The 24,331-nt window shown below is 42.6% G+C and overlaps 1 protein-coding gene across 2 annotated transcripts in view; it reads left to right on the top strand.

The window, feature by feature from the left end:
• Positions 1 to 24,331, top strand: part of SLC25A33 (solute carrier family 25 member 33) — a 38,077-nt gene extending 13,746 nt beyond the window's left edge. The window contains exons 2-7 of one of the 2 annotated variants that reach the window (XM_053576047.1): positions 2,025 to 2,204; positions 14,005 to 14,082; positions 16,621 to 16,721; positions 19,766 to 19,832; positions 22,432 to 22,712; positions 23,857 to 24,331. In XM_053576047.1, the coding sequence (XP_053432022.1) occupies positions 2,025 to 2,204; positions 14,005 to 14,082; positions 16,621 to 16,721; positions 19,766 to 19,832; positions 22,432 to 22,712; positions 23,857 to 24,059 (910 nt within the window). In that variant the 3' untranslated portion in view covers positions 24,060 to 24,331. The remainder of the gene's footprint in view (positions 1 to 2,024; positions 2,205 to 14,004; positions 14,083 to 16,620; positions 16,722 to 19,765; positions 19,833 to 22,431; positions 22,713 to 23,856) is intronic. The other variant, XM_053576048.1, reaches the window with a different exon arrangement.

Here is a 24,331-nt window from a genome sequence, read left to right on the forward strand (position 1 = left end):
TGTAGAGTAAGACCCCATCACTTAAAATACACACACACTAAGCTACATGCAATGGCTATCTTTCCATAATACTCTAAAAGAGGATACCTAAGTATAGTGGAAAGAATACAGGCTTTGGAGATAAGAGGGTTATGAATTGGGTTTTAGTTCAGACACTTGGTTGCTTTGAGACTTGGAGAAAATATATAACCTCATGGAGACTCAGGCTTGCCATTTATAAAGTAAGGATTCACTCATTCCTTCCCCTCTTCCAGTTTTGATTCTAATGCCTTAAATTGCTTTTGTGATTGATGGGCTTTGTCCAACAATTCAAAAAACGCTAGAATATATTATGATTTTTTTTGATATATTATGATTTTAAAGCAAATTTACGAAGCCAAAAGTGGTCAGTTTCCTCTCCTCTCACACCACCCCCATCGTCTGTACATTTCTGCCTTTTCAGACATTTAGGTTCCTCATTGTACACCAAGGCTAGTTAATACTGTAGTTCTTACCTCACGGGATTGTTGTGGGCTTATATGCTAGTCATAAAATAACCATCCTGTCAGTGGCATTAGTGCTACTGTTTAAACAGCTTCCAGCTCTCTTATCCAGATTTTACTTGCCCTGTGGAGCTCATAAGCTCCTGATTTTAAAACCCTGCCTGGGGGGGTTTACTTCATTCATCAGGGTTTGTGTTTTGTGCTATTTTTGCTTCCAGATTTCCAGCACGTATATCTGGTGGAGTAGGGAAGTTGACATAAACGTTACGTGTGTTCACATCCTGTCTTTGTTTCCTGTTGTTGCTCTTCCCAGTCAGGGATGCTGATATGACATGAATTTTATTGACCTACCTGTTGCATGCCAGGTGCCACACTCCAGCTACATGCAAAAAAGCATGAAATCACAGCTTATCTGCAAGGAGCTCCAGGCTAGTGAGAGATGCTTTCTTCAAATATTTAGATGCCTTAAAAGACATTTTCCTTGCTGACTTCTGATGCCAGGGATGTCAAAATAAGTGAGGCCCCAGGTCCTGATCTCAATCCAGAGTGAGGGCCCCATCTCTGGTAGGTATGGGTGAAAATGGAGATGGCCCTTGGTCCACAATATCATTAATTATAACTAGCCTATGAGAGGATAAATATAAATACATGCATTGTCTTGAAGAAAAATATTTAATGATTCAAGTAAGTACATGTATCTCAATCTAAACAAGTCATAATGGGAAGTACTCTTAGGGTAAGCCTGATCCAGAGAGACAGCGTGACTGATGAAAACACAGGATGAGTTGATTGTGAGTGAAGGAAACACGAGGACTTCATTGCTGAAAGTAAGCTTTAGCTTGATTTTCAATGGAGTTCACATTAATCGAGTTTTAATAAAAGTCTGTGTTGTGTAATAAACATTGATTTTTAAAATAGTAGCATTACCTGAATAACTAGTTCGAGTGTGCAAAGATGTGGTTTCTAGAATATACATTGTAGCATTGTATTAAAATTGGAAATGACATGACTCTCCAACGGCCCCAGCTGAACTGCAAACCGAAAAATAGCTGGGCGTTGTGGTGGGCGCCTGTTAGTCCCAGCTACTCGGGAGGCTGAGGCAAGAGAATCGCTTAAGCCCAGGAGATAGAGGTTGCTGTGAGCTGTGTGATGCCACGGCACTCTACCGAGGGCCATAAAGTGAAATTCTGTCTCTACAAAAAAAAAAAAAAAAGGAAATTGGTTAAAATATTATCCATAGATACAGAGAGATGGTATGAAACTATTACACATGGCGATGTAGGTATGTGTGTTGACGTAGCAGAGCACTCAACGATGTCCAGATGGGAGGGGTGGGGTTATTACAAAAAGCTAGTAACGTGAAGCTTCAAAGGACATGCTAATGTGATAATAATAGTTACCTCTTTAGCTCTGGGATCTCAACTAATTTTTTTACCCTCCTTTGTGTTCTAATTTTAAAACAAGAAAAGTTAAACTTCGCTTTCTATGTGTGCAGAAAATGGCATAGCTTTTCTGATCCTGCGGTGATTTCCTTTCTCACAGGTGTGGGGGCACAGTTGGTGCTATTTTCACGTGTCCACTAGAAGTCATTAAGACAAGGTTGCAGTCTTCGAGATTAGCTCTCCGTACAGTCTACTATCCTCAGGTTCATCTGGGGACCATTAGTGGAGCTGGAATGGTGAGACCAACATCTGTGACACCTGGACTCTTTCAAGTTCTGAAGTAAGTTCAGTCCCCATTCCATCCTCTCTGTCCTCTGCCCCTGCTATCAAAACAGAATGTCCATCAGCTTATCAGCTGGGATGTTCTGTTTGCGGGGTCATGGTCCAAACTTAAGGATTTCTTTACCTATACCTTTGAACCTCTGACCTCACTCCCTTGACAGCAGGGGTCCCAGTGTGCATGTGATCATCCAGGGACAGTGCAAACTGGAAACCCCTGTGTAAATTTGTTGCATCAAATTGCTGCTCTTTCTCAAATCTTTAGAGGGTTTACAAGATAAGAGATGGTAGAGTAAAATTTTATTTTTTTTTTCATTTTACACTATTTTATTTAATAATAATACAATGAGATCCCATGAAAGTAGAAAAACTGACAAGTATGTTTTAATAGAGTAAAATTTTTTTTTTTCTGTAGAGACAGAGTCTCACTTTATGGCCCTCGGTAGAGTGCCGTGGCCTCACACAGCTCACAGCAACCTCCAACTCCTGGGCTTCAGCGATTCTCTTGCCTCAGCCTCCCGAGTAGCTGGTACTACAGGCGCCCGCCACAACGCCCGGCTATTTTTTGGTTGCAGTTTGGCCGGGGCCGGGTTTGAACCCGCCACCCTCGGTATATGGGGCCGGTGCCTTACCGACTGAGCCACAGGCGCCGCCCAATAGAGTAAAATTTTTTAAATTGCACAAGAGAGGGTTGTAAATATTTCAAGAGGAAGTAACATGGAAACAAAATATTTTTGTTTTTTACTTTTTGTTTGGAAAAAAATTCAAAGTTACAGAAAAGTGGCAAAATACAGTCGAATCTGTGTAAGCTGACCACCCACAGGACGGTAACCAACTGGTAAACATATAGAGGTGATCAACATAAGGACCTGTACTGATATGTACGTGTGGTGCATGTCTAGTCTATAAAAATTAGGTCAACTTGAGGTGGTCAACTATGGGGGTTCTACTGTTTTTAAAATTTTTGTTTTATACCTAGGCTACCTGCCAATTTTTACATTTGTTTTTTGAGACAGAGTTTCACTTTGTCACCCTCGGTAGAGTGCCCTGGCATCATAGCTCACAGCAACCTCAAACTCTTGGGCTCAAGTGATTCTCTTGTCTCAGCCTCCAAAGTAACTGGGACTATAGACGCCTGCTACAACGCCTGGCTATTTAGAAATGGGGTCTCGAACCTGTGAGCTCATACAATCCAACCCAACTTGGCTTCCCAGAGTGCTATATTACAGGCGTGAGTCACCGCACCTGGCCTCTCCAGCCCATTTTTAAATTTTAATTCCGGGAAGAATATTTCATTTGCTTACAAAGCAGCTAAATTATTCATGAGTTGATTTTGGCTTATTGGTCTCCATGCTTAAAGCAAAATCAGAAATTCAAAAGAGCACTTGACAGCAGCTGATTTTTAGCTTAGGTCTTCTAGCTTTTAAAGAGATACTTAAATAATGATTGAATTTAACTGAACATGATATTCAGATCTCTGAAACGCAACCTTGGAAAAGAGTATTCAAGAAAGACGTGGCTATTTACTAGTATAAAGGTTTAGTTGGGAAACATTAGAAAAAGAAGCAATAAAATGGAAATGCTTTGTCTTAAAAAACTATTGTGCTTAGCACTTTTAGTCATGATTTAGGTAAGGTAGGATGAATTGGAAATTGCTTACTTGCTTAATTAATTTATTTATTTATGTTTTGAGACAGAGCCTCAAGCTGTCACCCTGGGTTGAGTGCAGTGGCATCACAGCTCACAGAAACCTCCAACTCCTGGGCTTAAGCGATTCTCTTGCCTCAGCCTCCCGAGTAGCTGGGACTACAGGCGCCCGCCACAATGCCCGGCTATTTTTTGGTTGTAGTTGTCATTGTTGTTTGGCGGGCTGGGGCTGAATTCGAACCCGCCAGCTCAGGTGTATATGTCTGGCGCCTTAGCTGCTTTTAGCTACAGGCACCACGCCTTTAAGTATGTTTTATTTGTAAAACCTACCTGTGAGGCACTCAGGCAGCCTCACAGGGCACATCTGAGCTTACTGAGCAGAACAAAACAGCAAGACCAGCTGCTGAGGACAAGGTCCAGGAGGGAGTATCAGAACCCAGCTGGGGAAAGGCGAAGTCAACATCCAGGGCTCCAAGAGAATCTTAAACTAAACACCGAGAGGGGAAGTGGAATCACAAAAGGCAGGAGGGGTAGGGACAGGCCCGGGAAAGATAGAGGCACAGAGATGTGGAGGAGGACTTCACTCTCAGGACAGACCTAAGCCCACAGTCCTCAAGGCTGTGGCAGGGAAAACACCCCCTTCTGCTCTGCCTTTGCACACATTTGGGCAGCAGCAGTGTTCAGGTGGCACCCTTCTTCCAAGGAACATGCAGTGCTTTGGACATGATGAAACCGAGACAGATAATTTGTCCACTAACATTCAAAATGGACTTCCTCTTACATGCTTGCCAAATAACACATGACTAGTGAATCTGGATTTACTGTAACCAAGAAGCTATTATCTAGAACTTGTGGGTATCTACAGGGCCAAGCCTGCAAGGTAAATGGGCCTGTCTCCCTGTTTTAGATTCTATAGGATGTACTGGTTGAGTATCTCCCTACCCAAAGTGCTTACACCCAGAAGTGTTCTGGATTTCAGATTGTGGAATATTTGCTTCATACACAGTTCAGCATCCCTACTCCGGAAATCCAAAGGAGCGCATCATGTCAGCCCTCAGCTTCCAGTTTCAGAGCATTTTCGTTTCCAGGTTTTTCAGATTAGCCATAGTCAAGCTCTATGTTCAACATCTCCAGTACCCTATGTTTCTTAACTCCCTCTGTATAGGTATGTATGTATGTATGTTTATATACTCCCCCCCAATTAGGACAATTATTAAAATGTAAACCAAAGGGAAGATCTACTCCATCTTTTAAAATGCAGAAACAACAAGGTCCATACCACATAAAAGACGAACCATTGTCACTGTGGACCACAGCATCCATTGGTTAATACAGCTATAGCTACAAAATTCTGAGACCTCACTTACATGTGAATTCTTTTTAAATCACATCAACGTACAGAATTGAAAATCTGAAATGAAGTAAAATTTATTATGATCAGATTTTATTAGAAAAGCATTTGTGGGCGGCTCCTGTGGCTCAGCGGGTAGGGCGCCGGTCCCATATGCCGGAGGTGGCGGGTTCAAACCCAGCCCCGGCCAAAAAAAAAAAAAAAAAAAAAAAAAAAAGAAAAGCATTTGTAAGGTGGCATTTTTCACCCAAGAGCTCTTTTACTTAAACTTTATATCCTTGGCTTGATACGTGTATTTTGAGATTCTCTGGCACGCCTTAGCTGATATTTAATAGCTTTGAAATATAAAAAAGACTGCTTTTATGTAGTATTGTTACTGATTTTTTATAACAGTCTTAGAAGATTAGCACTCGGGCATGATAACTTTTTATTTTATAGAAGAGAACATACAGATTCAGGGTTAAATGACATGCCCAAAGTCATGTTCAATGTATATCCACCTTATTTCTAAGAAAGATTTGAAGTTGCTAAGAGTAAAGGAGGAAATAACCTTGAATAAGCCCTGGAAAAGGGGCTGAGCCTCTGCTGTTCTCACGTGGAGGCAGCGTGGTTCCCAGCTCGGAGACTGCTAGGACCATGTCCTCCTGCTTCTGTTTCCTTTGCCGTGTCCAACCTTAGAACCCTCTTTCATTGGAGGGTCCCAGGGCTCAGACTTTGGCCCACTCCTCCATCTGCAGTCCCTCCCTTAGGAGTACACTTAGTCTCATGGCTATAAATACCGTCTGTGAGCTCGAGCGCCTCTCCTCTGAGCCTCGGGTAATGCATCCAGCTACCTGTTTGGCAGCTCGGGTGTTTACTGACCATCCAAAGCGTAACAAGCACAAAACTGAATTTCCTAAAACCTGCTGTCCCCAGAGACTTCCTGTCTCCATGCAAGGCGACTTTATCCTTCCAGCTCTACAGATCCTAAGCATCAGAGTCATCCTTGAGTCTTATTTTTCTCAACCCCAGCAAATCCTTCATCATCAAAATAAGCACAGAACCTGACCCCTTTTCACTACTTCTTCCACTGCAATCCTGCTGGAAGCCCTGTGTTGGCTGCATCAGTGTGTTAGCTTCCTGGCTCCTCTGGCCTGGGGCCTTTTGTGTCCATCCCCAGTGCAGAGCAGCACTGTGCAGAGAGCAGCTGTGTCCATCCCCAGTGCTCACAACAGAGCAGCCAGAGAACCCTGTGGTGGGATCTCTCTGTGGCTACTATCTCCCTCTGGGTAAGAGCTACACCTGTCCCTGTGGCCTACCGGACTCAGACAATTGTCATTCATCCCATCATTTCTCTGACTTCGTCTCCTACTTCCCCCTCATCTCTGCAGCTTTATACATGCCTCCTTGTTATTCCTTTAAAAGGCCAGGGACATTGTCCAGTACAGAGTCTTTGTAGTAGACGTTATCTGCATGGTAAGTTCCCAGTTGTCACCTTCACAGGAAGGCCTCCCAGTGACCATGCTATTTAAAACTGAACCTTCCCCCGCCCCCATGCCCCATCCTTCTTTCCTGCCTTATTTTTATCCACAGTACAGTACTTTATTTCCATCCAATACACAGTGTAGTTTACTTATTTGTATTTTTTCTTTTCTCTCCTCCCTCATGTCCCCTGCAATGGAAATTGCTTGGAGGGGATTGTAGTGATTTTGGTTTGCTTTAATTACTGAACGAGTCTCAAGCACCTAGAATGTTGCCTGTCACATAGTAAGCACTCAATATAAATTGAATGAATGAAGGAATTTTGGTACATCAGTACTCTTTGCCTGTAAAAGGGCTTAACAACCTCCTATCCCTACACCGTATAAATAGTATTAGCTGCTGTCATTAGGCTATATACTTTCTTTGCTTTTTATTCAGATGTGTGTGTATATATACATATATATTTATTTATTTTGAGACCGTCTCTGTCATCTTGGATAAAGTACTGTGGCATCATAGCTCACAGCAACCTCCAACTCCTGGATTCAAGTGATCCTCTTGCCTTAGCCTCCCAAGTAGCTGGGACTATAGGCACCAGCCACCACACCTGGCTAATTTTTCTATTTTTAGTAGAGAGGAGGCCTCTTGATCTCACTCAGGCTAGTCTTGAACTCGTGAGCTCAACCAGTCCACCCTCATTGGCCTCCCAGAGCCACCATAGCCCAGCCTTTCTATGCTTTTTATAAATAAGATATTTTTTTTTTCTTTGTAGAGACAGTTTCACTTTATCACCCTCAGTAGAGTGCTGTGGCATCACACAGCTCACAGCAACCTCCAACTCCTGGGCTTAGGCGATTCTCTTGCCTCAGTCCCAAGTAGCTGGGACTATAGGCACTTGCCACAACGCCCAGCTATTTTTTTGTTGCAGTTAGGCCGAAGCTGGGTTTGACCCACCACCCTCTGTATATGGGGCCAGAGCCCTGCCCACTGAGCCACAGGAGCTGCCCTATAGATAAGATTTTTAACTGAGTTTCTAGGTGGCCAAGGCAAAAAGGGGATTATCGTATTACATAATTTTCTTTTTGTTTTTTTGAGAGAGTCTCAAGCTGTCGCCCTGTGTGGAGTGCTGTGGCATCACAAGTAACAGCAACCTCAAACTCTTGGGCTCAAGCCATTCTCTTGCCTCAGCCTCCCAAAGTAGCTGGGACTACAGTCGCGCACTACAATGCCCACCTATTTTGTTGTTGTTGTTGTTGTTGCAGTTGTTGTTTTAGCAGGCCTAGCCCAGGTTCGAACCTGCCAGCCTTGCTGTATGTGGTCAGCGCCCTACCCACTGAGCTACAGGCACCGCCCCATATTACATAATTTTCTTCCGAAGAAAGCACACTCACTCTTCAGGGGAAATTATTATCTTTTCCTGTTAATAAGTTCTAAAGGCAGTCAGTAACTCAGTACTTATATACCAACACCAAAAGTACTGTATTTGGGGTGATTTACTGAGGATGATTTCTTTTCTGCCACCCTCCACTCTCACCTGTGACTATAGTTAGCTTTTCATTTCTTCTTTAACCATTCCTAAGGTAAGGGCAGTGACCATGGTTTGTTTAGTAGGTCATCAGACTGGACTAAGGTGTATGCCTTTCTCTATACCACAAGTCCCATCTTGATTTCTATCAAAAACCTATATAAATAACACGGGCATTCTTTTTAAACTGTTTATTATGGGGCGGCGCCTGTGGCTCAAAGGGGTAGAGCGCCGGTCCCATATGCCGAAGGTGGCGGGTTCAAACCCAGCCCCGGCCAAAAAAATAAAATTAAAAAAAAAAAAAAAAAAAAAAAAAAATAAACTGTTTATTATTAGTCTTACTCATCCAAAGAGTCCTACTTTAAAAGATTTAAGCAACCAAATTTGTTTACTTCATTTTTCAAAATGTAAATCGTCATTTGCCGGTGTGTCAATTTAACCTATGAAAGAAAAAATACTCTCATTGGAGAAATGATTTTTATTTTTTGCATATAGTTACTTGAAAAGAAAAAGGTCAAGGTGTTAACAGATCAGGTTCTCACTATTAGATTTGCCACAGTAATAGTATATCTATTTTGGGGGGGTGGTGCCTGTGGCTCAAGGAGTAGGGCACCAGTCCCATATGTCGGAGGTGGCAGGTTCAAACCCAGCCCCGGCCAAAAACTGCAACAACAAAAGTATATCTATTTTTTAGGTTATCTATTTTTTTTAAGTCTTAAGGTTTTTTCTTTTTTGTTATTTATTCTTTATTTACAACAGCTCTTCTGAATGAGACTTAATTTTTTTCAACAGAGCTCTTATTCCATAGATGCTGATGCACCTTATTTTTGTTTTTTCAAGTACATTTTTAATCTGAACAGTAACATATTAATGAGCTATCTTTTGAAAACTTACCTGTTCCGAGAGGTGCCTGTGGCTCAAGGAGTAGGGCGCCGGTCCCATATGCCGGAGGTGGCAGGTTCAAACCTAGCCCTGGCCAAAAAAAAAAAAAAAACTTACCTGTTCCGATGAGATATTTGTCTTAGTTTAGTCTGTGGTAGGCATATTATGATCTAAAACTAGTGGAAGAATAAAATGTCCCAAACAAGACCCTGAGGGATTTTGTTTTGTTTTTTTGTTTTCTTGCATTTCTTTCCTAAATGAGTTTGTGACTTTGATTTGTGGGAAAATGAGTCTGGATCTGCACATGCTTTACTTTGAAACTAAAATGTACCATTTATATTAGGAACTTGACTGTTCCAGAGAGTTTTGTAAACATCCAGATAGGTTAGAAATTTGGATTATGTAACAGATTTGGCTTTCTGCCAATTGTTAATATGCGTAACTATGGAGACCATCTTTCTTCAGTTTTTAAAAAGCCTGAGTCACCTCAGGACATGAGTTCCCTGCTGCATTATGGATGAGAGGCTTTGTGCTTCCTGGAGCCAGAGATTTCTGTAATTGTGTTTAAATGACTCCCGCAGCCACACAGTGTATGTTAATGGAGACCACAGGGAGATCTAAGCTTTAAACAATTTTTGAACATACTTAGCATTTGAAAATCCTTATTAAGTACTGTATTATAAAGGATGGGTCACTTCAAGGTGTCATTTGAGAGTTGTTTTTGTTCAGAGCACTCAAAAATAATACTGATTTGAGAAAGATTATAAAGTTTTTTAATTTGAAAATAAATGCTCAGGTCTCTATTATGGGCCAAATGACTTACTTTGGGCCAGTGTAAATACTCACTAAAACTCCATGCTTTTCATTTTGAAGTGTTGTATTTATAGAAGCCCAAGAATTGTGTTTACCCTAGCCTTGTTCCTCTCTTTATTGGCGATTATCATGAGCTCAGTATTTTCATGGCCTATGGCAAGCTTTTTTAAGGTAACTTTTGTTTTGAAGTAATTTCAAACTTACAGAAAAGGTACCGGATGGTATAAATAACTTGTTCATACCTTTTTCTATGGTCACCATTTTATAACATTTTGCCATATTTGCTTTTTCATTTTTGCTTTATTTTCATACATACTGTTTCTGAGCTATTTGAAAATGGGTGACATGTCTCAGTATGCCTGTGCCCTTAATTCTCCAGCCTTTAGTTTCTGAGAAAAAAATATTCTCTTAAAACCACATTGCAGTTTTCAGATTCAAGAAATTTAATATTGATATACTACCTTTTTTTTTTTTTTTTTTTGGCCGGGGCTGGGTTTGAACCCGCCACCTCCGGCATATGGGACCAGCACCCTACTCCTTGAGCCTCAGGCGCCGCCCGATATACTACTTTTTAACTATGATCTGTTTTCCAGTTTTATCAATTGTTTATTGTGATTGATTTATCATAAGCACTAAATTTTGTTTTAAGACTGTGTTCCTAGCTCAGCATCAGCCACATGCACCGAGGCTGGCAGGTTCAAACCCAGCCTGGGCCAGCTAAACAACAATGACAACTGCAACAACAAAAATTAGCTGGGCATTGTGGCGGGCTCCTGTAGTCCCAGCTACTTGGGAGGCTGAGGCAAGAGAATCGCTTAAGGCCAAGAGTTTGAGGTTGCTGTGAGCTGTGATGCTACAGCACTCTACTGAGAGCAACATAGTAAGACTCTGTCTCAAAAAAAAAACAAAACTGTGTTCCTGCAGTGTCCTCTTCCTCTCTAGATCTTTTTTAGTAAATCTTTCCTTCCTTTTCTTCTTGCCTCGTTTATTTTTTTAAACAGCTTTATCGTGATATAATTTACATATATATAATCCACCCATTTAAAACATAAAATTCATCTGTTCATAGTATGTTCCATGGTTTTGGGCAACCATCGCTACATTTTATTTTTTATTTATTTATTTATTTAGAGACAAAGTCTCACTTTATCACCCTCAGTAGAGTGCTGTGGTGTCACAGCTCACAGCAACCTCCAACTCCTGGGCTTACACGATTCTCTTGCCTCAGCCTCCCAAGTAGCTGGGACTACAGGCACCCACCACAACGCCCAGCTATTTTTTTGTTGCAGTTTGGCCGGGGCTGGGTTCAAACCTTCTACCCTCAGTATATGGGACCAGCGCCCTACTCACTGAGCCACAGGTGCTACCCCATTTCTACATTTTAATTTGAGAAAATTTTCATCCCCACTAAAAGAAACCTCTTACCCATTTGTTGTGGCTCCCATCCCTCACTTCAGCCCCCAGCCCAAGGCAATCAGTTACCAATCTACTTTCTGTCATTATCAATTTGTCTCTTCCAGACACTTTACATATATAAAATCATACTATACGTGGTCTTTTGTTTTTGGTTTCTTTCCTTGGCCTAGTTTTTTTTAAGGGTCATCCTTATTGTGGCACATATCAGTACTTCCTTCCTTTTTATTAGTTTTTTTTGGGGAGGGGGATAGAGTTTCACTTTGTTGCCTTTGGTACAGTGCTATGGTATTATAGCTCACAGCAACCTCAAACTCTGGGGTCGAGTGATCCTCTTGCCTCAGCTTCCTAAGTTCCTGGAACTACAGGCACCCACCACAACGCACAGGTATTTTTTGGGGGGGGGGGGATTGGGGGGTTTTTTGCAGTTTTTGGCCACAGCTGGGTTTGAACCCACCACCTCCAGCATATGGGTCCGGCGCCCTACTCCATTGAGCCACAGGCTCTGCCCGCAGGTATTTTTTGGTTTGTTCCTTTTTTTTTTTTTTTTTGAGACAGAGTCTCACTTTATTACCCTCAGTAGAGTACTGTGGTTTCACAGCAACCTCCAACTCCTGGGCTTAGGCGATTCTTTTGCCTCAGCCTCCCGCGTAGCTGGGACTATAGGCGCCCACCACAACACTCAGCTATTTTTTGTTGCAGTTTGGCCGGGGCTGAGTTTGAACCCCCCACCTTCGCTATATGGGGCTGATGCCCTATCCACTGAGCCACAGGCACCACCCAGGTTTTTTTTTTTTTTTTTATTGTTGGGGATTCATTGAGGGTACAATAAGCCAGGTTACACTGATTGCAATTGTTAGGTAAAGTCCCTCTTGCAATCATGTTTGTTTGTTTGTTTGTTTTTAAAGAGATAAGGTCTCACTCTGGCTCAGGCTGGTCTTAAACCTGTGAGCTCAGGCAGTCCACCCGCCTCGACCTCCCAGAGTGCTAGGGTTACAGGTGTGAGCCACGCTGGCCCTTGTTAGTTTTTATTTTTTGTGAATAGACAAAATTTAATATTATCCCCACATAGTTTGGACTAAAACATCAACTTGACGTCTTTTGTACCAAAAATTTCAGCTTGGCTTTCCAGACTTGGTCCATGAGAAAAGTGGAAGCGGTAGAAGTAGAATTGGCGGTATTCACTTTACTCTTAGCTTTATAGCAACATCATTTCCATAAACTCAAAGATGCCTTTTTATTACACCTTCGTGTATCATTTTACACATTTTTGACTAGGATGTGGTTATTTGTTAGCTAGGTCAGCTTTCTTAGAATATTGTCAAATTATGGGTGCTAGTTGCCAAGTAAAGGGAAATCCTCAGTAAGGAGATTAAATTAGAGAAGACCATAACATAACAATGTAAATTCTGTTGGATGCCAAGAAAATGGAGCCATTGAAACTAACTAGAAGAATCACTATGTTGCAGTAAAAAGATGCCTCTTAGAATGTTCTATACAATCCTTTCAGGATTTTCTGAGTTGCTTTTAGCCAGAAATACATTTTTCCTAGAGCGCATTTTGGGAGGGTTATAAATAAATTAGAAACCCTTGCGAATTACTAGTAGGAATGCAAGAAGGTATAGCCACTGTGGAAAACAGTAGGTGGCTCCTCAGAAAATTAAGAAATTTCAGAGAAATTTCTAGCAATTTCACTTGTATATACCCAAGAGAGTTGAAAGCAGGGACTCAAGCAGATACTTGTACATCCATGTTCACAGCAGCTTTAGTCACATGCCAAAAGATGGAAGCAGCCCAAGTGTCCATTGATGCATGAGTGGATTTTCTCTTTATTTGCTCTGTGACCTTTGAGAGAAGTATTAGATGCATGGATAAATAAAACGTGGTATATGCTTCAATGGAATAGTGTTCAGCCTTTAAAAAGGAGGAAATTCTTTCGTACAGCATGAAGACTAAGTGAAATAAGCCAGTCACAAAAGGGACAAATATTGTGTGGTTCCACTGGTAAGAATTCATGGAGACAGGGAATAGAGTCAGGGCCAAGGGGAGGGAGCGTTGGGAACGCAGTGTTTAATGGGTGGTGCCACGGTTTCATTTGAGAAGATGTGAGGGGGGTGGCAGAGATGGTTGCACAGCAGCATGGATGAACTTAATGCCACTGAACTGTGTACTTAAAATAGTTAAGATGAAGCTAGGCACAGTGGCTCACACCTGTAATCCCAGCAGTTGGGAGACCGAGGCAAGTGGATTGCCGGAGCTCAGGAGTTCAAGACCAGCCTGAGTCAGAGTAAGACCTCGTCTCTAAAAATAGCAGCCACTGTGGTCCAGCTACTCGGGAGGCTGAGGCAAGAGAATTGCTTAAGCCCAAAAGTTTGAGGTTGCTGTGAGCTGTGACACCAGTGCTCATCCTACTGTAATAGAATTCTGGGGTACCATAGAAACCCTGAGTACCTGCATCTTCCTGTTATGTGAATAAGGGAAAAGCTTCTTGAAAATGTGTAACCGATGCTTTTGAAGCATGTTTTTTCACTGTTATTTATTAAAAGTGTTCCACAGCCTTCTGATTCTGTATGGTAATAGAATCAGATAAGAGTCTGGAGTCTCTTAAATATTTTATTATCTCAAGGAACTAATGTGAAGGTTGACTCTAGTCATTTTGTATAAGCCTTGCTACGGGATTTTAAAGGCATATCTTTTCTTCTTATTCAGGTCAATCTTGGAGAAGGAGGGACCAAAGTCACTTTTTAGAGGATTGGGTCCAAATTTGGTTGGAGTTGCACCATCAAGGTGAGTGTTCAACTCTTCAGCTGCTCACTACCAGCAATCTGTAATGCTGTCCTTTCTTACCAATGGGCGATGCTATGTGGGATTTGCCTAAAAATATCTGATACAGAAAATAGTGTAGATATGTCTTTTAGTGTATGTAAGCGGACATTCTAACTATTGTATTCTTTTTTTTTATTGTTGGGGATAGCTATTTTATTCTCAAGTATGAAAATTAATCTGTTATCACCTGTAATCTACTCTAAGTGTGTGCTACTCTTGAGTATGGCACATGGTCAGCCACATTGCCATTATCAGGCAGCTTGTCAGAAACACACTCCCCAGACTTACGTCAGAATCTCCATTTTAGCAAGACTCCCCAGATGACTCACATGCACTTAGAAATTGAAGGAATTATGAAGGCTTTTACCTTTACTTTCTTTTTTTTTTTTTTTTTGTGGTTTTTGGCGGGGGCTGGGTTTGAACCCGCCACCTCCGGCATATGGGACCGGCGCCCTACCTTTACTTTCTTTAGAGCCTATTAGAATATATAGAGCTGGGCGGCACCTGTGGCTCAGTGAGTAGGGTGCCAGGCCCATATATCCAGGGTGGTGGGTTCAAATCCAGCCCCAGCCAAACTGCAACAAAAAAATAGCCGGACATTGTGGTGGGTGTCTATAGTCCCAGCTACTTGGGAGGCTGAGGCAAGAGAATCGCCTAAGCCCAAAAGCTGGAGGTTGCTGTGAGCTGTGACGCCATAGCACTTTACCAAGGGTGACAAAGTGAGACTGTCTGTCAAAAATAAAAAGAATATATAGAGCTATACTGTCTGATAAGAATGGTAGGCACTGGCCTTGTGGAGCTGTTAAATTGGTTAAAATTAATGGTTCGGTCCTGCAGCATCGCTAGCCACGTTTCTGTACTCAGTATCTGCATGTAGCTAGTCTCTACTGTATTGAGAGCATGGATGTGGAACAGTGGATCTTTACAGAAAGAAAGTTCTGTTCTGACATTGCTTAGAAGGGGAAGATAGCTGTGTATGTGACACAGAGCCTGTCACTGGAAAGTAGGTAAGAAACTGCTTCTAGAAATGGTCTCCAGGGAGGCAGGGGTAGGACACTTACATTATTCTGTGTAACCTGAAGACATTTCAAAGACAATTACGTCTTTTTTGAGATATGGAGTTTCACTTTGTTGCCCTTGGTAGAGTGCTGTGCCTTTATAGTTCACAACAACTTCAAATTCCTAGGCTCAAGCAATCCCCTGGCCTCAGCCTCCTGAGTGGCCTGCCACAACTCCTGGCTAGTTTTTCTGTTTTTGGTAGAGACAGAGTCTCGCTCTTGCTCAGGCTGGTCTTGGTCTCCTGACCTCAGACAAGCCAACTGCCTCAGCCTCCCAGAATGCTAGGATTATAGGCTTTTAAGTCTTAAAACAAAAATGAAAACCTTATCATAGATGAGGTGAAGACCAAGAGCTTATAGAATCCTTCCAGATCAGTGCTCCAATTTAAACTCACATCAACTGAGGAGGTTGCAGAAATACTGATTTTATTAAGCCCTTCTGTTCCTTTAGAATTTTATAACATATATAGTAATCTACTTAAAAATAGAAAGTACTAGCTGGGAGATAATATGGGGTTTGCATTAATAACAGATGATAAATATATTGCTTGTCTGTAGTAAATAGAATTGAGCCTGTCCAGTGTAACCTGGCTTATTGTACCCTCAATGAATCCCCAACTATAAAAAAAAAAAAAAAAGAATTGAGCCTGTCTGTGTGTGGGCGTTGCTAATACAGTAACCCTGTTAGTCTGATGTAGATTACTGGCTACAGCACCTGTTTAGAACAGTTGGGATTTAGGGGGGAAAGGAAGACATATTTTATAACACAATAATGATAAATAGTTAAGATCCTAAGTAGAAAAATGTATCCTATGACTGGCCAACAGAAAAAAAGAAGCATTTTCCAGGCATTGCTGGTGACAGAGCAGGAAAAATCCCAAGTAGCTCTTACTCCCTATCCCCAACAAGAGGGAAGACAGAAGTGGGTAAGAAACAGACCAGGGTGGATGCGGGTGGCCAGCCACACTCTCTGTTGGGGGGTGAAAACGTCATGACGACTCTTCCTGTGTGATCCTGAATCATCCAAAAACAGTTGAAATTGTATTTGACATTCTAATTTTAGTGTAAGGCAAAACAAGTGTGGAGTACTTTAGAAATACACATTTTAAAAGTTACAGTGTATGTTGGTATTTAAAGGGTTAATGTTAATCTAGAATGAAGACTGTAAAAGGACTTCATGTATGTCATACTCAAATCTCATTTTCCTCAATTATTCTGAACACCTCTGTTATCGCTAAATAATCTCTGTAGGGGCAAGCAAGAGCTTCTTAAAAGTACCTGTAGCAGGTTGTGGTTTTAGCACAGGGGACAGTGAGCTTTTTGTTACATGTCAACGTGTTTCCCCTATTATTTTCCTAAAATTTTTATATGTTGCAAAGGAACACATGCATATTTTATTGTGCCAAAGGATTTCTTTATAATGTTCTCTTTGTTCTAACAGGGCTGTGTACTTTGCATGTTACTCCAAAGCCAAAGAGCAATTTAACGGCATTTTTGTGCCTAACAGCAATATTGTGCATATTTTCTCAGCTGGCTCTGCAGGTATGTTATCCTAGTGAGTGGAGACAGTTTCTCACTTTGCTAAAGCTTGTTTTCTGCCAAACAGTTTTTCCAGGAATTAGAAATTAGCTCCCTGGCTTCCTTAGCAACTAAAATTGGTTTTCTAAAGTTTCGTGTTAGAACTTAGAGAATGATTGTTTGAAAGCACTTCGTAACTTGATTTCATTTTCTTTGACCACTAAAGCTTTTTATTCTCCCTCAAAATTTACATGTTCTATGCATGCTTCTGGTGTTATGTTCTTTTAAAGGAATAGTAATGGGTTTTTTGTGCCTGTTTCCCCAGTATTTTCTAATAATGCTTTCTTGGCAACTCTCACAATATCCAGTTGGCACATCTGTCCCTAGCAACTCGGTTATCCAGTGAGGGTGCAAGGCTGGCAGTGGAAATTTTCAATAAGGGCTGTGACAGCTCACAAATCATCTATTCTCTTGAGGAAGTCATTCCACTTAATACTGGAAAGTCATAGTAGGACTTTTCTCCAGGAAGTAGTAATTAAATAAATATTTTAGAGAACATAAATTGGCATTTTATGAAAAATTCCCACCTCCTACCAGCTTATAAGGTATATATATCAGTGTTTTGTTTTTGTTTGTTTTTTTTTTGTTTGTTTTCTGTTTTGTTTTGTTTAGATAGAGTCTCACTATGTTGCCCTCGGTAGAGTGCCATGGTGTCACAGTTCACAACAACCTCAAAGTTGTGGGCTTAAATGATTGTCTTGCCTCAGTCTCCCAAGTAGCTGGGACTACAGGCGCCCACCCACAATGCCCGGCTATTTATTTGTTGTAGTTGTCATTGTTGTTTGGCAGGCCCAGGCTGGGTTCAAATCGGCCAGCACCTTAGTTGCTGAGGTATAGGCGTTGAGCCTATATATCAGTTTTTTAGGCTTTATTACTCCAAATGCAAGTACTAGCAACCTATCTGAAAATTTATAGATAATAATTTCTAGACACTGGATAGAAAATGTTAAAGTTACTTCCCAGGAGGAAGCCATTTCTACTAAATAAGGAGCTCTGGCCAGCACAATGGCTCACTCTTATAATCCTAGCACTTTGGGAGACCAGCCTGAGCAATACAGCGACCACTCTCTAAGAGTGGGTAGACAATTTGCTTGAGTGGGATAGCTCACACTTACAGTCCCAGCTACTCAGGAGGCTGAGGTGGGAGGATCACTTGAGCCTGGGAGCTCAAGAGTACAATGAGCTATGACTGTGCTACTACACTCTAAGCCTAGAGTACAGACCAAGACTTCATCTCCAAAAAAAATTAAAAAAAAAAAAAAATGCCTGGCTCGGCACCTGTGGCTCAAGCAGCTAAGGCGCCAGCCACATACACCTGAGCTGGTGGGTTCGAATCCAGCCTGGGCCCGCCAAACAACAATGACGGCTGCAACCAAAAATTAGCCGGGCGTTGTGGCAGGTCCCAGCTACTTGGGAGGCAGAGGCAGGAGAATCGCTTGAGCCCAAGAGTTGGAGGTTGCTGTGAGCTGTGTAGCCATAGCACTCTACCCAGGGCAACAGCTTGAGGCTCTGTCTCAAAAAAAAAAAAAAAAGCCGGGCGGCGCCTGTGGCTCAGTGAGTAGGGCGCCGGCCCCACATACCGAGGGTGGTGGGTTCAAACCCAGCCCCGGCCAAACTGCAACAACAACAAAAAAAAAATAGCCAGGCGTTGTGGCGGGCGCCTGTAGTCCCAGCTGCTCGGGAGGCTGAGGCAAGAGAATCACGTAAGCCCAAGAGCTGGAGGTTGCTGTGAGCCGTGTGACGCCACGGCACTCTACCGAGGGTAGTACAATGAGACTCTGTCTCTACAAAAAAAAAAAAAAAAAAAAAGGCCAAGGCTGGGCGTGGTAGCTCATGCCTATCATCTTAGCACTCTGGAAGGCCGAGGTGGGCACAATGCTTGAGCTCAGGAGTTCAAGACCAGGCTGAGAAAGAGCAAGACCCCATCTCTATACATAGCCGGGCATAGTGGTGGGTACCTGTAGTCCCAGCTACTCGGGAAGCGGAGACAAGAGAATCACTTGAGCCCAAAAGTCTGAGGTTGCTGTGAGCTGTGACGTCATGGCACTCAACCCCAGGGGGACTGAGTGAGACCCTGTCTCTGGGGGAAAAAAAATATGCCAAGTTGCTGTGAGAGGGAAATAGAGGATTCCAAGATAGGTCAAGTTTCACCTAATAGGCCACAAGCTAAAAGCTGTCAATCAATTTGTAACTTCTGCAGAGTTAGAAGAACCCTGCTCGATAAAACAGACTTCAGGGAGTTCTTTAAACTAGAATCTTCCTGGTACACAATTAAGCTGCTTACTTGGCTGTGGCGGGCATTAGGTATTAGGGGAGAGGCACCGTGTCTTAGGCTAATACCGTGGTGTTCCTTTTTTTGATTGGTCTGGCATGTGAGTTAGCTGTGCTAAGATGGGGAAGGCTTACCGAAAAAATGGTTCCTCTAAGCCAGTGGTTCTAAACCTTCCAATTGCTGCGTTGTTAGAAATGGAACAAAGGGGTTGCAACCCACAGGTTGAGAACCGCTGCTCTAAGCAGATAAGTCTAGAAATTGAAGCAGATAAACTTCAATTTCCTGAAATGATCAGGTTTTAAAAGTTCTACGTGTAGAGTCAGATAAATGGAGGATAAATGGATTTAGTTCCTTCTATTCCAAGTTAGGTATAGGGTAACCTTTTGGATTGGATCATCAACTTTTATAACAATTCTGGGTCTGAAGTTGATAGATTCTTAGGATAGTTTCATATTTACCCTAGAAACCACATTAATAGAAATATCAACAGCACCACCTAGAGGTCGAAAAGACTAGACAGAGCAGAAAATCGAGAGATTTATTTTAGGCCCAAAAATACCAATAGATGTTCCACCTTAGGAGTCTAAAGCTTCCATCTGCAGTATAGAAATGTAACTGAGTCCCAGGATCCATTTTATCCGTTGATATCCTGATTCAAAGTTTGTCATATGACATACCTTTGGTAAGCACTGATTGCACAGTAATGACATTTTGGGTTTTTTTTTTTTCCTACCAGCTTTTATCACAAATTCCTTAATGAATCCTATATGGATGGTTAAAACCCGGATGCAGCTAGAACGGAAGTAAGTTGTTAATTGTTCCTTCCTTAAAATAAGAATTCTTGGGGATTATTTTTCTTTTCCTAATTCTAGCTATGGAATGAGATATCCAGAGTGCTTAGCCGTCCCCTTCCTTGTTCTTTCTGAACCTAATCCTATCTAGAAATGGCTTGAGGGCAGAGATAACAAGGGAGACAGTTCTCTACAGGCTTCCTGGTCTGTTGTCCTGTCTTCCTTCTCAGACCCCTTTGCAGATCCCACTCCAAGTTGGAGTGCTCTAGACTAGACTCCACACAAGCAGGACATTGCTACTAAGGGCTGAACAGTAAAGGCCTTTAGGCCCTAGAAGGGTGATTTTTAGTCTCCGAAGCCCTCAGATATAAATGCCCTCTCCAGTCAGGGTGTTCCTTTGGCAGTCTGGTGGAGACTGCAGGCCCTTTTTAGAATAAAGTTTTTAAAATATAGTTATCAGTGAGATAGTAATATGTATGCTTCTTTAACACATTCAGTAGGGTGGCGCCTGAGGCTTAGTGGGTAGGGCGCTGGCCCCATATACCAAGGGTGGTGGGTTCAAACCCAGCCCCGGCCAAACTGCAACAAAAAAATAGCCAGTGTTGTGGCGGGCACCTGTAGTCCCAGCTACTCGGGAGGCTGAGAGAATTGCCTAAGCCCAAGAGCTGGAGGTTGCTGTGAGCTGTGACACTGTGGCACTCTACCGAGGACGACAAAAAGAGATTCTGTCTCTTAAAAAAAAAAAAAAAAAAAACCCACACATTAAGTAATAAGATCTAGCAATAGTCCAGCAACTACTATAATTTCAAAGAAGATAACGATAAAGTATCCTTTGATATTTGTGACAAATGTGATATGATATGAAAATATTTGTGCAAAATCACAGATACTACTAATCCTCCTGTGGCCTGTTACCTATATTCACGATTGGAAGAATGCTGATTTCAGTTAGAGATTGAGGCTAAAGGAACCATTTTTTCCCCCTAGTTCAAGTTCAAGGAATTGCCTAGCCTGTATTCTATCTGATATCCTCTGCGTTACTGTGTTAACTAGAAATGTGTATATGAGAAACTTCCAGCTAGTCCTGGCTGACCCTCAGCCCCTTCTAAAAACAGGAGATGAGAAAGCAGAAATGCCCAGGAAAGGTAGTTAGGGTCTACCTTAGTCCATTTTTCTTGGTAATACCACAGTAGCCTTGGCCTTGGCCTTTGATTTCAGGTTCCCCCAACCCATCCTACCTGAAAGCCTTCTGAAGTCCATCAGGTCTAGCCATTTGAATGGATTGCTCAGAGTCTCAGTGACTCTCTTACCCTCAGGACAGACTCCTAATTCCTTGGCTTAGCATTCAATGGTCCTTTAAAATTTTCCCAAAATGTCCCACACTCTTATGCTTCCATCTCCCCGAATGTGCTGTTCCTCACTAGAAACCCCTTCCCCCTTCTCGGTTGTGCTCACACCTCCCCTGGAAACCTCTGGTAATCATGACTTCAAGGGTTTGTATAGTGGTCTATTATCACTCCTGTTTAGCAACAGATAAAGGAGGCCATCAGCTGGGGTCCTTTATATGCTTTCTTTTCAGTCTACTTAGTAATAATCATGTTCAGAACATTTTAGAATATTTAGGGGTTAATACTTGTAAGACAACAGTGAATATTTGTTGCTTGTTCTAGTCACTAAGGAAACAGCAGGGAATAAGACCTAGCTCCTGCCTTCTGGCTTATAGCTTTACAGAAAACAAAAAGTATAGTTAGGTGGGATGAGGGGCTTGAGGTGGTACCAGACCCTGGCAGGTCACCTAATGCAGTCCAGGCCGGGTGGGGGGAGCAGAGGTTGGGAAGGCCCCTGGGGGCAGCAGCATCCAGCCTAGTCTGAGAGTAGCCAGGTGGAGGTGCGGTGAGCAGTGCTTCGGGCAGAGGGTGCATCTCTGTGCAGAGTGGAAGCGTGGTTAGTTGTGGGGAGCTCTAAGACTGCAAGTATGTGTGCTGGACGAGGGGGTCGTGACAGCCAAGGAGCCAGTCGTTCAGGGCCTTGGGAAGAAGTTTGGAGTTGGGTTTGGGGCAGTAGAAAGCCATTAGAGTAGTGGTTCTCAGGGACATTGAGGGCAGGGATGCCCTCCAGGAGATATTCAGCAAAATTGGGAGACATTTTTAGTTGCCCCAACTTAGGTGGGGTGCCTTTGGCGTCTAGAGTGTGCAGAGGGATGCCACTGAACACCGTGTGATGCACAGGACAGCACCTCCTCCCCAAAGTGAGAACAGCACTGAGGGTGAGAAGCTCTGCCTTAGAGGTCGAAGCAGGGGAGCGATACCCAGCTAGGGAATGGGGATGGCCTCTGAGGAGACACCAGAATGGAGGGAGAGGGGTCAGTTGAGACCTGCTAAAGCCTGAGGGGGCCCAGTCTGTACCTCCTGAGGGGTGGCTGTGTGACTTGTGACCCGTGGGCTCACTCACTGGCTCTGCCTAGGCAGTTTATAAATACTTCATCATGGAGCAGGGGTGTTGAAACCTAAGGCTTTGTCTTAGCTTCTCAGTTTCTATGCCCAGTGACGTGTTGGGTGCTCGGGCTCTCCGGCCTGTCTTCTAACAGCCCATCATTGATTTCCTCCTGCAGAGTGAGGGGCTCCAAGCAGATGAACACACTCCAGTGCGCTCGCTATGTCTACCAGACAGAGGGCATTCGCGGCTTCTACAGAGGATTAACTGCCTCGTACGCTGGGATTTCAGAAACTATAATCTGTTTTGCTATTTATGAAAGTTTAAAGAAGTATCTGAAAGAGGAACCATTAGCCTCTTCTACAAGTGGGACTGAGAAAAATTCCACAAATTTTTTTGGACTCATGGCAGCTGCTGCTATTTCTAAGGGATGTGCCTCCTGTATTGCTTATCCACACGGTATGTTTTGCCTTTTTCTTCTTAGATGCCAGTTGTCAGGTTTGTCATCTGTCAGTAGACCTAGAGAGCTCTGTAACACAAATTGAAACAGACACCTGGGGCGGCGCCTGGGGCTCAGTCAGTAGGGCGTCAGCCCCACATACCGAGGGTGGTGGGTTCAAACCCAGCCCCAGCCAACTGCAAAAAATAATAATTAAGAAAAAAAAGAAAGAAAGAAACAGACACCTGCAGACGAGGTGAATGAGTGTGAGTGGAACCGGCTTTCACTGCGTGGACGTGGGTGATGTAAGGGGCAGGAACTCTACCTCCCTCACCTCCAGCAGACTGTGGTCAAAACTTGCTGGGCAGAAATGCAGGCCCTATGTTGTTGAACTTCTAACATTTTCAGAGAAGCCAAGAAATCTGGACTTTATTTAAAATTCCTTGATTCAAAAAATTATGTCGGAGCCAAACTTAAAAAACACTTGGCTTCTACTTTGAGTGGGGTGCTGAGTAAGCCTACTTTGTGTAAGTTTATTTTTAGAGAATTATAGAATTATCCTTCGGGCCCACTTAAAAAAATGCTTTTAGTTTATTGTGTTATGAAAAACAGGTTTTGGGCGGTGCCTGTGGCTCAAGGAGTAGGGCGCCGGTCCCATATGCCAGAGGCGTCGGGTTCAAACCCAGCCCCGGCAAAAAAAAAAAAAAAAAAGAAAAACAGGTTTTGTCTTCAGAAACCTACTGCTTTTTCAGCTATGACAATTGTACGTGGTCAAGTCAGTAGCAGGCATTGAGTCCCCACTGTGTGCTGGGGCAACAAGCCAGCGCCAGGGGGCCCCTGGAGACAGGTTAGTGTTGCCTTCAGGGGCCGAGGTCTCTGAGACAGGAGAATTAAGTCCCACTCAAACTAAGCTTTTTTTCTTAAATTCCTTGTAAGTTATCTTGTACTGTTTCTATGTGTAAATATCTCTAATTGGCCAATTTCCAGAGTTAGAAAATGTTCTAAAAAGACTTTTTCTTTGTGTTTCTAGGTGTATTACTATCCTGTCCAAGTAGAGCCAAGATGGCAAATAGACATAGTTATACAGGACAGTATAGAGTTGTGTGCTTTGGATTCTTTCCCCATTTTATTTGTAGTATAAAGTAGGTATTTCTCTCCCTGCAGAAGTCATAAGGACACGGCTCCGTGAGGAGGGCACCAAGTACAAGTCTTTCATCCAGACGGCGCGCCTGGTGTTCCGGGAAGAAGGTTACCTCGCCTTTTATAGAGGACTCTTTGCCCAGCTCATCCGGCAGATCCCAAATACTGCCATTGTGTTGTCTACCTATGAGTTAATTGTGTACCTTTTAGAAGACCATACTCAGTAACAGGCCAGAAAATTGTCCTCTAGAAGAATAAAACTGAAAAACTCTAGAGAATTTTTTTTTTTCCATTGATGTTTAGAATGTTTGAGATGAAACAGGGAAGGCCATAAAATATGTGGCTCATATCACCTGTTGGACATTTCCTTTTGGATTTGTGTTTTCTGGAAGGTTTAAATTCATTAACGTTAATAGTTAATTATAACTTTTTTTTTAACTTAAGAGGATTCAGGATTAAGCAACAACTAAATTAAATCATGCTATTTAATTTAAGTATA

Source organism: Nycticebus coucang, chromosome 22 (genome assembly GCF_027406575.1).
Source record: "Nycticebus coucang isolate mNycCou1 chromosome 22, mNycCou1.pri, whole genome shotgun sequence".
Taxonomy (NCBI): domain Eukaryota; kingdom Metazoa; phylum Chordata; class Mammalia; order Primates; family Lorisidae; genus Nycticebus; species Nycticebus coucang.